Source organism: Diabrotica undecimpunctata, chromosome 9, assembly GCF_040954645.1.
Source record: "Diabrotica undecimpunctata isolate CICGRU chromosome 9, icDiaUnde3, whole genome shotgun sequence".
Lineage (NCBI taxonomy): Eukaryota > Metazoa > Arthropoda > Insecta > Coleoptera > Chrysomelidae > Diabrotica > Diabrotica undecimpunctata.
Window position 1 is genome coordinate 21,540,614 of NC_092811.1, and position 16,493 is coordinate 21,557,106.

Here is a 16,493-nt window from a genome sequence, read left to right on the forward strand (position 1 = left end):
AATCTCTCTTTTTCTAATTGAAAATAATTTAATAATTTTAATATTAAATTATTAGTTCTTTCTCGATGTATCTCGGAATATTTAAAATATTTTTATGAAAATAAATACAAAATTAAATTTTCACTGTAAAATGTCTGATAATACTAACCTGGAATGACAGTTATCATTGCGAAAGTACTGTCACGGTCGAGACAATCTGCGTCAAATTATATTTATGCGCATCATTGATTGGATATTTATTTAGCGTATTCTAAACTCCAACCAATTATACATCCGCAAGTAGAATTAGCTTTACGATAAATAATTTTCTAAGTTCTATGTATAATAATCACAGACTCACGTTTTTCTGTCACTTCTACTAGCTTAATGTGTTAGGAGAGAATTCGATCAACTATGACGCACTGAAAGAAGGGTTTGGGATGAACTATATTTTCTCCCACTTTGTCTTATTGTAATAAATGTTGTTATAACGTTGTTAAACTTATTTACAGCCGGAAAAATGAAAGATTACCCATGAAGGATCATATCAATCACTTATTTTGTATTTGCTGTGTTTTTCTATAAATAACAAATGTTTGTTATAGAAAAAGAGAGCAAATAAAAAATAAGTGATTGATATGATAGTTTATGGGTAATCTTTCATTTTTCCGACTGTATGTATTTTATTATACAATTTATTATAACCTGTCTTCAAATTCTAGTACCTTTTCTTTTTTGAATGACTTACCTGCCACCTCTGCATGACAAGCGTTGCTGAATCCTATCGAATTATTTGCTATGCAGTAATACGTTCTAGGATTTTCCACGCTGGAATCGAGAAGGAGATAACTCTGCACACCCTCTTGAATAATGTTGCTTGTTGCGTTAAAAGTTTCGTTGCCTTCTTTTACTCTCCATACGAAGGTCATTTCTTGAGGATTCGCTAGTGCTGTACACACTAAAGATGGAGTTCCGTCTCTCTCTACGTGGGTTATACTGCAATCTGGAGCATCTGCAAAAGAAAATAAAATTGAAAATATGAAAAAAACTATAAAGAACTACAGGTTTAATAACATTGGTCAACACATATTTTGTGACATGGAGATTTTTTGATATTTCCAATTTGTTTCGGCATTCTAAAATTCAAATTAAAAAGAAAAAGTGTTTATCACCCACCAATCTTGAGTAATAAGTAATTATTTTTTGAAAATAGGTAGATAAGTGAGATATTAATATTGGCCCGTACCGCTACTGTGTATATTGTCTTCGCAGGACAAATATCTCAGTTTAAAACAAAATCAATCTGTTCATTTCAGTTCATCCGATTTTTTACATTAGTAGGTATATATCGGCGTATTACGTATACTATGATATACACAGATATTTAATAAATATCACTTGATCCCTTTTTCCACTCACTTTTTAGTCATGGATGATTTTGTGAATTAAAATATAAATATTGGAATTGTAAATTAGTCAATAAAATATACAGACGACTTACATTGAACGTTGAAATGCACCATCGCAGTTTTCAAGCCATGTTTGTTAGATGCCTCACACATATAAGCAGCCTTATCACTTCGAGACATTTTCGAAAGCGATAAAACATCGTTAGTCGATATCACCTCGGAATTGTTCATTTTCTTCCACTGGAAACTGAGCGCGGGTCGTCCCTTACCGTAGCATTTTACCGACGCGGGAGCTTCTCCTTCTTTGACATTGACCATCTTGGTACTAGTAGTGACCTCCTCGGGAGGATCTGAAACAAAGAAACAGTTTAAGGATCAATAGATTCAGTCAAACAATATCACAATAATATGGATTTTGTGAGAATGTTCGTCTATAGATAGTTCCATTCTCATAAAATATAGATGCAATTGGAAAAATGTAATAAATTAATACAGACCCATACAAAATCATAAAAAGAGCAGGTCTTAGAAATAGTCTTCTATTCTAAGAATATTCTTCGTTAGTTACAAAGACAATATTGTATATAAAAAGCAGAACAAGAAGCAATTGAATACATTGAAAAGTAGGGACAACAAAATAAGAAGTTCATAAGAAATAAGAGAGATAGTAGATATTTCTAGTTTAACAAACCCGGTTGCATGAAAAATTCAGAAAATTTTAGAATGTATATATAGTCACTAGAATAGAGAAATTAAGGAAAGTGTAACAAAAAGAAAAATCGTACATAATCGTATCTATAGAAAGTGCGAAACAATCATCGGAGACGATCAGTTTGGATTCAGAGCCGGCATGGGAACGAGAGAAGCCCTGTTCAGTTTACTAGTTCTCGCCCAAAAATGCTACGACCAACAGAAAGATATATTTATATGCTTTATAGACTTCGAAAAAGCATTTGATAGAGTAAGACACGACCTACTATTAGAACGTTTGCAAGAAGTCGGTTTAGATGGAAAAGACATCAAATTCTTAAAAAACTTGTACTGGAACCAAAACGCCAGAGTTAGGATCGAAGGTTCCACATCCGCAGAAGTAGAAATTAGGAGGGGAGTTAGACAAGGATGTGTTCTGTCGCCTCTGCTGTTTAATCTTTACTCCGAGTTTCTATTTAAAGAAGCATTGGAGGATTCCAAGGATGGAGTCAGGGTGAATGGCGTAAATATCAACAGTATCAGATACGCCGATGGTACAGTGTTAATTGCGGATTCCGACGTAGGCCTACAACGACTCATCGACAAGACCAACTCGACCTGTGAGCAATTTGGTATGAAAATAAACATTAAAAAAACCAAAGTGATGTCAATCCGAAAAAACCAAAACGTATCTCAACCTTGTACAATAAATGGGCACATTTTAGAACAGGTCAATAGATTTAAGTACCTGGGATGTTGGATCGATAGCAGCCTAAATCCTGATCTAGAAATAAGATCGAGAATAGAACAGGCCAGAAAATCTTTCGAAAAAATAAAAAAACTGCTTTGTGATTCTCGAATAAAACTCGAAATTCGACTACGTTTATCAAAATGCTACGTCTGGTCGACTCTTCTATATGCAGTTGAAACGGGGACCCTGAAAAAATCAACCGTAAATAAATTGGAGGCCTTTGAAATGTGGATCTACCGGAGAATGCTCAAAATTTCATGGACATCGCATACCTCAAACGAAGAAGTGCTGCATAGAATAGGCAAGGAAAGAGAACTTTTAACACAGTAAAAGTTAGAAAAACATCATACCTAGACCACATACTGAGAAATAATAAGTACCAATATGTCCAACTTATAGTGAAAGGAAAAATCAAGGGAAAGAGAGGCCTAGGAAGGAAAAGACTATCGTGGCTCAGAAACATCCGACAATGGACAGGGCTAAATTTTGAACAGCCAATAAGACCAGCTGAAATAGAGAAGATTTTAAAATTGTAGTAGCCAACCTCCATTGAGGAGAGGGCACTTTAAGAAGAAAAACAAAAAGAAAAAATGAAACATGGAATATAAGAAGCGAAGAAATTGATAGATATCCCTATAGAATTGGTGAACGGTAGACCAGATAAATCTTATAGAACTCTAATCTCACATCTTAAATTGTCTTAGACAACAAAAATATATTCCAGAAGATTGTAGAGTGGTAATAATAAGCTCAATCCACAAAAAAGAAAATAAAACTAGTAATAAGAGTTTATTTAATGCAGTTAATAACTCTTATCACTAGTTTTTATGAAACGCAGTTTCGCTTATAAAGATTTATTTAATTTTAATCCTATCATCATCCATCAATTAACATTAGTTACCAATAATGTAGGATAGCGCTGGCAGCTCGTTAAATAATTTCATGTATCAATATGTAATTCCAAACATGCAGAAATATATACAACAACCAATTACACAATTCTTTCATCCAACATATTCACTACAGACACACATGTTAAACACTACACCACATATGCCAACGTCGTTTCTACCATCTCAGCACCAACAATATACGCTGTATCCACAACAACTCAATATTCAACAAATGTCAAAACTAAGTCAAGAAATCTACAGAAAGAACGGAATATAATGGACATACAAGCGAGGAGAATAAAACACTGGCAGATAATGAAATCTAAATTGTTAAAAGTAAAAGGAAGAAATACAGTTCACATAGAAGTACAAATGCTATGCGACAAATATAAAGCACTAGTTAATGCAGATGAAGAGGAAAACTTGCAGCAAGTATCTTTAAATAAAAATAATAAGATCAACTATCATCAATTAGAAAAAGAACTATTGAGAACAGTCAAAAGAAGAAAAACCAGTTATTTAGGGCATTTGTTGCGCAACGAGAAATACTACATCCCTCAGTTGATAATAAAAGGCAAAATAGAAGGAAAGCGAGGAATGGAAGAAAAAAATTGTCCTGGTTACGTAATATCAGAAACTGGACAGGACTTGGATTTGAGGAACTCTTAAGAACAGCTGAAGATAGACAAACGTTTGCCACCATAACCGCTAACCTCCATTGATGGAGACGGCACTTGAAGAAGAAGAATAAGATCAACGTAAAGATTTCACCTTTTATACTACACAGTGTAACAAATAGAGCGCGAATTTATATACAAACTCTTACAAGAAGATAAACTGAACATTCAAGTAACAACAGGTGAGAATTACAAAGTTCTTAGAAAAGCATTTGTACAAAATAAGATAGTGTTCCATATTTTTGTACTCCCCGAAAGGAAATCATTTAAGGTTGTTTTAAAAAATATCCACCACAGTACTTCAATTCAAGAAATCCAAAATGCCCTGAAAAATCACGAATTTTCATAACAGGGAAACAAAGTAACCCAAAAATCTATCACTTATCGATTTGATACATAATGAAAACCACAAGAACATCTTTAAAATAACAAACTTACCACATGTTGAAGTACGTGTCAAAGCGTCCCATAAAACGGTCACTCAAAAAACCAATGTGTTAAATGTGCTGGAAATCACGATAACCGGAATTGCAAGAAACATAAAAATGATGGAAAATGTACCTTATGTGAAGGTGCCCATCTATCCAATTATAAAAAATGCCAGGCTTACCTATTAGGGTGGAACGAAAAAACTTTTTTTCTCCAAGTCGTGTGACATAGTTGTTAAAATATGCGTAAGTGCTAACAAAAAAAGATGGCAAAATTTTTTTAACCAATTTTAATATTTTGGGGTTCCTCAAGACCCTTAAATTTCGGAATTTCACCGATTTCCGATTAAATTGTCATAGTAAAGATATTAATAAAAAAAAAGCATTTTTAAGCTGTCATAACGGAAAAAAGATACATTTTACATGTACAGGAAAACTTTTTAGAATTCAGTTCTAGTGATGAAGACAATGAAGAGGCCGACGTTGAATTTGATAGCAGTTTTGATAAATCTCTAGGTAAGTTTACCCTCGATTTTATCAAACCATGTGTAAAAACATTGATATTGATTTTATTTTTTAGGTGAAATAAATTCAAAAACTACGACCTTAACAAGAAGAAATCTGAAATTTGAATCGGTAGCCTCTACCCTTAGCCAAGAAGAGGAAGACGATATTCCTGGTAAAAGATCAGATCCAGGCCCAGATGAGGTCTCGGGTAAGTTTAGGTTATAATTTGTTTGAATCATGTACCTTAGTATAAACATGAAAACTTTTCTTTTTAGACAAATCAAGTCTGAAAAATAAAAGTTTATCACAAATGAGACTAAAGTTACCATCAGTGGCACTTGCATGTGACAGAACTGGGTTGTCCGATCGTGCAGCAGCTATAATAGTTAATGCTGTTTTGGAAGACACGGGTGTTATATCAAAAGGAAATGCAACAATGACAATAGATAGAATGAAAATCAGAAGAGCCCGAACATCACAACGAGAACTTTGTATGGCCAAACCCACGGAAACACCTGCTATTATAGGATTATTCTTTGACGGCAGAAAGGATCGAACACAAATTTATGAAACAACTGTAAATAAAATAAACGCCGGTGTATTACAGAAGAACATATATCTCTTGTTAGTGAACCAGGTTCTCAATATATAGGACACGTCGTTCCAGAAGGTAGTTCAGCATTAAATATCAAAGCATCAATTATAGTTTATTTACGCCAGAATTTTAATTTAAATGACTAAGTTGCTGTTGGATCAGATGGAACGGTAGTAAATACCGGAGCAAAGAACGGGGTAATTTGTTTGTTAGAGAAAGAACTAAAGCGTCCCCTGCAGTGGCTTATTTGCTTATTTCATTTTAATGAGCTTCCCCTGCGGCATCTGTTTAAAGAAATTGATGGCGAAACTTCAGGTCCTTGCGGACACAAAGGTTCAATTGGGAAAAAAACTGGAATCCTGCGAAAATCTTCCAGTAAAACAGTATAAAAGAATAGAATCAGATCTACCACAGCTAAATCGCAACGGGTCTGATTTAAGTACTGATCAACAGTATTTATTGGACATAGTGCAATCAGTTGAAACTGGTAACGTATCTGCTTCTTTGGCCTCAAGAAATCCAGGGAAACTGTCACATGCTAGATGGCTTACAACAGCTAACCGAATTATGAGGCTTTACGTAGCAACCGAAGTTCCAGATGAAAGTCTTTTTCTGTTGGCAACTTACATTTCCAAAGTTTATGCCCCCTTTTTATGCCCCCACCAAATTTATGATAGTATCAAGGAGTCCAATAAATAATGAACAACTAACTCTTCGTGGACAGCAAATAGAGAGAGTGACAAAATATAAATATCTGGGAGCTTACATCAACACAGAATTAGATCCAGACCAAGAGATCCGGGTACGAATAGAAATGGCAAGGGCAGCGTTCTTAAAATTCAAACAATTGTTCTGTGACAAAAATCTGAATACTGCGCTGAGACTGAGGTTTGTTGAATGTTACGTCTGGTCGCAACTATTGTACGGGGTAGAAACATGGACACTAAAAGCGCAATTAGTTAAAAAGATTGAAGCCTTTGAACTTTGGATATACCGGAGAATGTTGAGAATCCCATGGACTGCCAGGGTCACCAATGAGGAAGTGCTGAGAAGGATGGGTCGAGACAAAAAATTGTTGAGAACGATAAAAGTACGCAAGACTGCATACCTTGGACACATCCTAAGAGATAATAAATATAGTCTTCTGGAGGTCATCATGCAGGGTAGAGTCGATGGCAAAAAGGGAATAGGTAGAAAGAGGAAGTCATGGCTGCGAAATATTCGAGACTGGACAAACATGACTGTGGACGAATTATTCCACGTTGCAAAAGACAGAGAAGCTTTTAAAAATGTGGTCGCCAACCTCCGTTAATGGGGACGGCATAGGAAGAAGAAGATGCCTTCTTTTGGTTCAGAGTGAAACTTCGGCCATCATGTACTGACGGATCAAGACACTTATTCCAATTAATCAAATCATGTAGCACACTACCTGAAATGGTTAAAAAAATTATATATCCCGTTATCCAACGTAATGCATTTTTCGCTCATCCGGAGAATATATTGTTGTCAATGCTTACGGATGAAGATCTGAAATACAAAGAACTTGGCATACGACGTATTCTAAAGGCGAGGAGGGAACGTAGACAAACTATAAGGGAGTTTAATATCCCTGTGCTACGTTTTGATGCCGACCATTATTCGGAGATGATATCTTGGTACATATTAAGCGCTACTGAACCACCACTGGCAATAAAGATGCATATTAATCTTGATTTAATATCCAGTATAAATACTTCTGATTTTCCATTATTAGCTAGTAATACTCAAGCAGTAGAACGTTGCGTTCGCTTAGTAACTGAAGCGTCAGCTGCAGTGTGTGGTCAGAGTAATCGCGATGAGTTTATTAAAAATCGGATTCAGTTAAGACAAATGTTGCCATATTTTGAAAAAAAAATCTGACTATTTTAAAAATAGAAATGAATAATGTTAATCAGTTTAGTTACAGATCATTTTTGAGTTATTGTTTTGTTTTTCATTATTCTGAACTTAAAGTTAATAAAAATGTTATTTAAGTAAATACCGTCTTTTTGTTCCAGTTTGCTATTTTTCAGGTCACTTGAGGATGCATTAAATGTTAAAATTTCAATTTGAGAATTGTTAGGTTATTTCCTACAATCTTAAGCAGCATAATAAAATATGTGTCATGAATGTCTTACAAAAATTTAAAAAATAATAAAAATTATCTTAGAGGCTGAAAGTTCATATATTCTCAAATATGTCATCCTCTTGAGGAACCTCAGGATATAAAGTCACCTGTTTTATTTTTTGTATATTTGGTTTTGATTGTAAGAAGCATATTTTTTCAACTATGACACAATGCTATTCAACTTTTTTTTTCTGGCAACCTATGCCTTATTACCTTACGATAACTATGCCACAACCAACAACAAACAAAAATCAACAAGACAGTTAATTTCACTTTATCAAAATCATCTCAAGTTTACAGAAAACGATATAAAACCAACAACAAACAATAAATCTATTAACACTACAAATACAACAGTTAAGAGAACTCATTACTAAAAAGAATTGATGGCATTACAACAAATAAGAATTGAACTTCTAAAGCGTAGACAAGAAATAGAAATATTCTTAGCCACTAATAAAGGACATTCTATTAGTATCTGAGACGCACTTATCCGCCAATGCATAATTTAAAATTACCTCACATAAGGTCTACAAGGTAGCACATCCTGATACAGATAAAAACTCCAGTCATGGAACAGTAATCATAATTAGAAATAATCTAAAACATTACGAACTACCGAAAATCGGTCTAAAAGTAGCTTCAATTTGCATAAAAGACACTTGTGGCCAACTATGCATTTCAGCAGCTCATTGTCCGTCAAATTATCAACCTAACAAGAATTGATTTGAAACACTTTTTAGATCATTAGGAAACAGGTTATTTTTTTGTCATTTTTGTGATATTAAATAGATTTTATACTTACAGTCAACAGCTATTTCTGCAGTGGAAGTAATACCAACTCCAATTTTATTTGACGTCGCTTGACAGGTATAATTTGTGTTGGGAGCTGTTTTATTTAACATACCTCCTGGCCATGCTGTCATGTTCCATATCTGAAATAAATATTTAAATCGTATTAAACACAGATCTATCGATGACGGCATATGCATATTCTATATATATTTTATATAATTTTAGTTTTTTTAAATACAATCATCTATTCACATAAAAGGCTAGGACGACAAGTCACATTGTTTGTCCGATAGGGTAACTACGGCACCTAGGAAACAAATCTGAACTACCAACATTTGCCAAATTTTCATACTTAGTACCTTAGGTAGCAGCTTCTAAAGTAGGTGCTTTCTTTTTCTTTTGGGAGGTGAGAATCTTCCATAGACCTCTGGGAAGGTGTCCCAGGTGTGTTGGACGACTACGCCTCACCGTAGTTGACCGGTAGGCGGTCACTAAACTAAACTCACCCTATCTTTCTCCAACCGACGGGTCTGGGACCGTCTTTAGCGAACATTACCATCTGACCCGTCAGCTTTACTCATAACTCCTATCTGTCGCTCTCCGTCTGCGCTCCATGATTGCCATAGCAACCCAGTCGTGCCACTCCACCCATGTCTGCACCGGACTTAGTTTGTAAGGTAACCATCCTTGTGCAGAGCGATAGGCAGGAAGGAGAGACCTCACTGTTATTTCAACCATCTTGAACTTAACAAGAAAGATCAGACAACAGGTACAAGCATCTCCAGACATTCATATTCCACCCTCGGGGGTGGTCCATTCATTTCTCCATCTACACCAGCCCATTACTTAGTAATAGGCTGCTCCAAAAGGAGACACAGGCCGTACAGTAGATACAAGTAGAGATAGAATAAAACAAAACAACATGTATGTAAATTGATTTCTGTAATGTAGTCATGTTAAGATTTTGGCGTCAGTAGTGGAAGCTGAATAGTGGCTCACCCCACTGACGCCGAAATATACGACACATTAAAATAAACAGTTCACCTTTGTTGCAGTCCCCTCTCTGCCTCTTCCTTGTGTTTTATGGTTTCTGTCACAAAACCAATGATCAAGTTAAAGATTCTTTTGTTTTTAATTGATTTATTCATTAGTTCATGTAGCTCGCCTAGAGGTGATCCCAGACCCAGCTGCAGCAAGGTTTGCCTCACATTGTATGAGCATATATGCATGGGCATACGAGTACTACATGATGCGCGTCATCCACCACTCCACATTCGAGATACAGATTGTCCTCGCTCTTCTTTATTCTATATGTATAAGACCGGAAAGATCCATCCCCCATCATAAATTGGCTAAAGTAGTAGTTGACACGTCTGTGTATACACTCATACCACCTTAGTACATCTGGGATAAGGGCCCTCGTCCAGGCAGCCTTGTATGCTTCCCTTGACCATTGGTCCTGCCAGATCTCCAAACTCCTTTTTTTTTCTTGTGTTCCTAAACCTAAAGCTCCGTTGCCCCTTTGGTGCATCCGAACCCTTTCATTAGCCAGGATATGCACCGGTACAGCACCGGCCACTACTTGTAAGGCAATGGTTGATACGGTCCTATACGCGCTACATACTCTGATCAATGGTTTCCTCTGGGTCCTAAGAAGTATGTCTTAATATTTCACTTTGTTGAGGATCTTATGCCACACTGGGGCCCCATATAGTAAGACGGACATGATTGATTGTAGGATAACTGATCCTTTATGTGACCCGGGGCCTCCTATATTCGGCATTATCTTATTAAGGGTCGAGGTCCTCCCTTCCGCCTTCCCATATGCTTCTTGTATGTGGTGTCTAAATGTTATTTTGTCGTCTAGTATGATTCCTAAGTATTTTACGGTCTTTTGGGGTCTTAGGTCGGAGCCTCTGAACTGAAAATTTAGGTTTTTTTCTATCCTGTGGTCCCCTTAAGATGATTACTTCTGTCTTTTCTACTGCAAGTTTAAGGTCATTTCTCCCTATCCAACTCGCAGTTTTTCTATTGCTTCATTTACTTTGTTTATATTACCCCAATTCATATCTTCTATAAGTAGGGCTAGGTCATCTGCGTATGCAATAGCCCTAACTATTTGTGTTTTGTTTACTTATAGTACCCCGTTAAAATATTTCATAGTGTGGGTCCCAGGACTGACTCTTGGGGTACTCCAGCAGTCATTTTCATCTTATTTTTCTTCGATATGCATACGCTTCTTACGATCTTCTATGCATTCCTTTATTACATTGGATACATATTCCGGGGTCCCAAGTTCGACAATCTTGTCTACGATGAGATTCCAGTTCACTGAATTGAAGGCGTTTTTGATGTCCAATAAAACAAGTACGACCCATTTCTTTTTGCTTACGATCTGGATAAGAAACCGCGTTTCTTATCCAGATCGCGGCGTTGACTGCTGATCGACCTTTCTGAATCTATATTGTTGGTTGGATAGAGCTCTTTTATCTGCCAATACGCCTTCTGCCCCCTTCTTGACAAAGATTATTATAGAACTTGCCAACGCAGTCCAGAAAGCATATTGGCCTATAAGAGGATGCTGAATCGGAGGTCTCTTAGGCTTTAGGAGCAAAATTAGATTTGCTTTCTTTGAATGTCGTCTAACTTGAATGGAGCAATCATCTTTAGTGACTTCATTGTTATTTTATACGCGTCGCCCCATATGTCGTCTTCTAAAGCATTTATTAGGTTCTGCCACCTTTCTTTTTTTCTTTTTTGATTGTTTTATTGAGTTTCTTTTTTAATGATTTGTATACTTCTTTGAGCTAGTAGGCGCCCTGGCTTCTCGTAAAATTCTTGCGAGCTCGGAGACACTCCTCCCGTAGCTCATCCGTCCACCAGTAGGGGGTTCTTTATTTGCTCCTTTTCTTTACGGTGTAATTTAATATCGTATAAAATTATCAACAACCATGTAATTTACTACCAACTAAATAACATTTGGCGGGTTTTCAACCATGTATTAATGGCTTTAAGCATGTATACCTACTAGCAGCACTAAGGATGGAATATTTATTCCGAAAACGTTCAGTCAATTAGTCCAAAAGAATCATTTTAAATAAATATACCTTTTATGAAGGAATTACTATTTTAATGGGAATAAGCCACAATAAAATGGTTAAATTATCTTTATTGACGTTTCAATTTCCACTTCGGAAATCGTTCTCAAAATACAAAACCGATTTTGTATTTTGAGAACGATTTCCGAAGTGGAAATTGAAACGTCAATAAATGTAATATAACCTTTAATTCTGGTTTATTCCCATTTAAATAGTAATTACTTTGAAATGCCTCAAGAAAATAGCTTCAAAACAATATTTTCTAAAGGATGATTTAATAAAAAAAAATGTGATACCTATATGGTATCTAGCCGACTACAGTAAATTAACTTTTTTCTTGTGGTTTCTTTCTTTCGGAATAATATTATAAATCGGTTAAATTATATCTATCTTGATATCTAAAATTATTAGTAGACACAGTTGATCCCATTTTGACAAATATAATTAAAAATGTAAACAGGTACTCAGAAGATGATTGTTTTTTCAACAAGTAGACGCAAATCAGAATTGTGGTATAACCATTATAATTTATAGCGATACCTTAATGAACGGTTTCTTAGGCCGTGGATTGGATGAAGGAGATTTATTGAATAGCCAACAAGATCCCCGATTTAGTTCTCCTGGACTTAGTTTTATTAGGTTATTTAAAAAGTAAAATTTCTAATACCATTCCTGCTTCATTAAAATAATTAAAATGAACTAACTTATTAAAACCTTAATCAGTACAACAAGCTAACTTTTTGAGCATGTTCAAAAATGTGAAAGTAAATTATATCTTTTAACGTAAAAATTTAACACACTGTTCACTTGCAACTAAAATTGCTAAAATATAGGTTATAGCATACTGTTTTTATTTCTGCCTAGTATTACTAAAAGCCCTCTAATAAATGGCGTTCGACTATCTGTTATGTAATTATTTAAAAAGTCCTTTTAATCTGCTATCAAAATAATAGAAGTCGATGGCTTGTGAATTTAAATGAACCGCAAAGCAAACAAACGCTTGTGTCCGCAAGCCACTCGTGAAAGCAAGTTATATAAACTGCCAAGCGCAGAAAATAGAGAAAACTGAAATTTCATTTTTGGCCATTTTAAACAAAAACAAGTGAGTTATATATTTAATTACAAAGTTTTTGTAAATGCACATTTGTAATGACCATTGTTAGCATAACAAATTTATCTCATTATGTAAATGCGAATGTAGGTTATTCATAAGTTGGTGGTTTATCTCGAAACATTTTATACTAACAACAAATTTTCAAACAATTTAAAAATGTTTAGTAGTTATCCTGTAAACTGTTTAGAAAGGTATACGTAAAACTGTATGACTACTACTCCAGTCTGCATACATAAGAGACCATAGATATATAATACATAGACGCGCTGCAATCTAAATCCGTTCCCCTAGTGCCACAGAGAAAAAAGATACAGTCTTTGCATCTCTTTCTATTGGTCGAGGTTTATACACCACGTGACCTTTCAAATACCGAACAATCTCCAGTGAAAGTTCAGAAAGTATTGATAAGTGCATTTTGACAATGGCGAAATATTTTTTTTCAAGATCAAGAAAAATTTTGCAGTTGGCAGAACTGCAGATCGCTTAGGCCGAGATAATCAGACAACTGAAAATTTTACCGGTTCTTACATATGGTGCAGAAACACTGACTCTGACAAAAAGAACAATAGATAAAATAAGAGTTACACAATGCGCTATGGAAAGATCAATATTAAGTATTATCATCAGTGGTAAAGTAACAAACCTAGAAATAAGAAGAAGAACAATAGTCACAGATGCAGTTGAAAAAATAGCCATGGGTAAATAAGTTTGGGCCGGACATGTTGCCAGATTAACGGATGATAGATGGACCAGAAAGATTCTGGAATGGCGACCAAGGCAAGAGGCATATCGAAGCAGAGGACGACCACCGACTAGATGGACGGATGATATCAAGCGCGTCACCACAAACTGGATGCAAGAAGCACAAGATAGAAATAGGTCGAAAATTTTACGGGAGGCCTACGTTCAGCAGTGGACAAATATGGGCTAATTGATGAGAGCTGCTTTTAATACCGTTTAGTAAAATAAACAAACCATTACTGAATGTTACTACGAAATTTGTATTTTATTTAAACTTAATAAATATTATCAGTTTTAGAACAATATAAAATCAATGACATTGATGATAGCTCAGAAATGGAGAACATCATAGAAGAAAGAAATGCGATGACAGGCGATTTCAATGACGGTAAAAAAATAATGAAGAAAAACGGCCTACAAGACGTATGGTTCGGCGAAGATGAATTGTTTTGGGTAAAGAAATCTCTTTCAAGAAAAAGAATTTATTCAAAAAATTTAATCATAACTGATGTCGGTGTTCACCATAGTATACCAACATCCATAAATATGACGAAGTTGTTCAAATTATTTATTTCTGAAGATATTGGACGATATGCGGTGACTTTTACAAATCCAACTAGCTCGATTTTTCCTCTTCTTCCTCTTTATCAGCAATTCTGGTTGTTCATTGGCGGATTAATACTTCTATGAAAGGTTGTCACTCCATCTTTTGCGTGATCATCCGATACTTCTTTTGCCAATTGCTGACTTATCTTTTACTACTTTAACGACACGGGTTTCCTCCATTCTGCTTATGTGGTTATTCCATTATTTTTTTCTATTTTGTGTACTCTCATCACTGCCGTGTCCAGTAACCTTTGCGTTATGGATGTATGGGGTCTTGTTTCTGAGACATATGTCATTATTGGTCTTACACTGGTTTTATAAATTCTTGACTTTGTCTCAGTGTTAATGTGTCTGTTTCGCCATATAGTGTTAATAATGTATCCTGCCAGTCTATTTGCTTTTTGTACTTGATCTCTCACTTCTTTGTCCAAGTCTCCATAGCTGGACAGTGTAATTCCCAGGCATTTTATTTCCATTACCTGTTCAATACTGATGCCAAAAATTTCTGTTTAACATCTGGTTGGTTCTTTGCTGACTACTATTCTTTTACTTTTTTGAGATGAGATTGTCATATTAAATTCTTTAACTCTTATCAATATTGCGTCGTCTGCGTAACTAAGTAATTTTATTTCTTTGTTTTCTATTCTGTATCATCTTCCTTGTCTTATCCCGCTTCCTATTTATATAGGTTATATAAGTTGTTCATCTATTTTGACTTCCATTTTATTGTTTTGGTAGATGTTTTCGATAGTTTTTATAATATTTAGGGAAACTTCTCTATTATACAGAAGATGGATTACATCTTTGAGTCTTACTCTGTCCAACGCTTTCTTTAGTTCAATCAGACACAGAAATGCTGGTCTATTATACTCTGGAGATTTTTCACTAATTTGCTTTATAACGAATATTGCATCTGCACACTATACAGGGTGAGTCATGAGGAACTTTACATACTTCTACCATATGTAGAGTCCCTCAGGGAGCATATCATGTGACCACTAAAACATGTCAACTCCTCTTCTTTATTAATTAACAGGGTGATTTGTGTAATTGACCATTTATTTCATTTTACTGTAGTGTTTATACGGCTCATTTGATTTTTTTAATTTTTGCATGATACAGTACACTACTATCAAGCATTCGACTGGTATTAGCTAAACTAAAAAATTCCAGGATTGGCTTTGGAAAAATTAATTTAGGGATTCGTATTAGATATTACACCCTGTATAAATTTTTTTTAAAATGCAATAAGTGATTTATAAACTACATAAATGGCCAATGAAAACGACATATGCGACAATGTTGTCGCACTTTTATTAAATTTTTAGTGAACGATCAAATCTTACCAAAAATAGAACAACCATAATGAAGTATCAAATTATAAGGTATTAATTTAAACAAATGTTATAAATTTTAAACATTTTAATTAAAATGAGTTCCTACAACATAATCTAATACGTAGAAAATTAACATCTTTACTGTCACTTTGTATTATCTCTACGATAGAATCAATTGTTTTTCAATTTTAAATTTTTACTCATAGATCGTATTGGGGCATTATTTTCGATAAATAATAAATTAAATTGATTAAAAAGTTAAACCTCTTGTATGTGTTAGTTTTTGTTGATTGTTAATGATTAAAATTTTATGTCAAATAATAATACATTGCATCAACTGTACTAAATAAAAATAAATCTAAAAAAGTTTAAAATGAAGGTTGGCGTTGACCGTTTGACGTTTCTTGATATTTTATACCCATTGTCATTATTGTCATTATCAATTGTTATTTATGTGTACAAGAATACATATTTCTTCTGTCATATCTACGTTAAGTACATTGTGTTAGTTTTGGTAGAGCTTTTGTTACTTTCGTTCAAAATGCCACATCAGTTTTCGACCACAGAATATGCAGACATAATATTTGTTTATGGATTCTGTAATGGGAATGGTAGGGCTGCTAGTAGAGAATATCGCAGGTGATTTCCTAATCGTCGAACTCCCAGTCATCCAACATTTGGGTCAGTTTTTAATTATTTGCGAGAAAATGGCACTTTTCCTAGTGGA

At 34.8% G+C, this 16,493-nt stretch overlaps 1 protein-coding gene across 1 annotated transcript in view; it reads right to left on the minus strand.

Moving 5' to 3' along the window:
* The window catches only part of nrm (neuromusculin), a 671,433-nt gene that overhangs the window by 51,203 nt on the left and 603,737 nt on the right, over positions 1 to 16,493 (minus strand). The window contains exons 13-15 of the mRNA XM_072544107.1: positions 8,881 to 9,010; positions 1,481 to 1,738; positions 728 to 991 (exon numbers count right to left, since the gene is read on the minus strand). Of these exons, the coding sequence (XP_072400208.1) occupies positions 728 to 991; positions 1,481 to 1,738; positions 8,881 to 9,010 (652 nt within the window). The remainder of the gene's footprint in view (positions 1 to 727; positions 992 to 1,480; positions 1,739 to 8,880; positions 9,011 to 16,493) is intronic.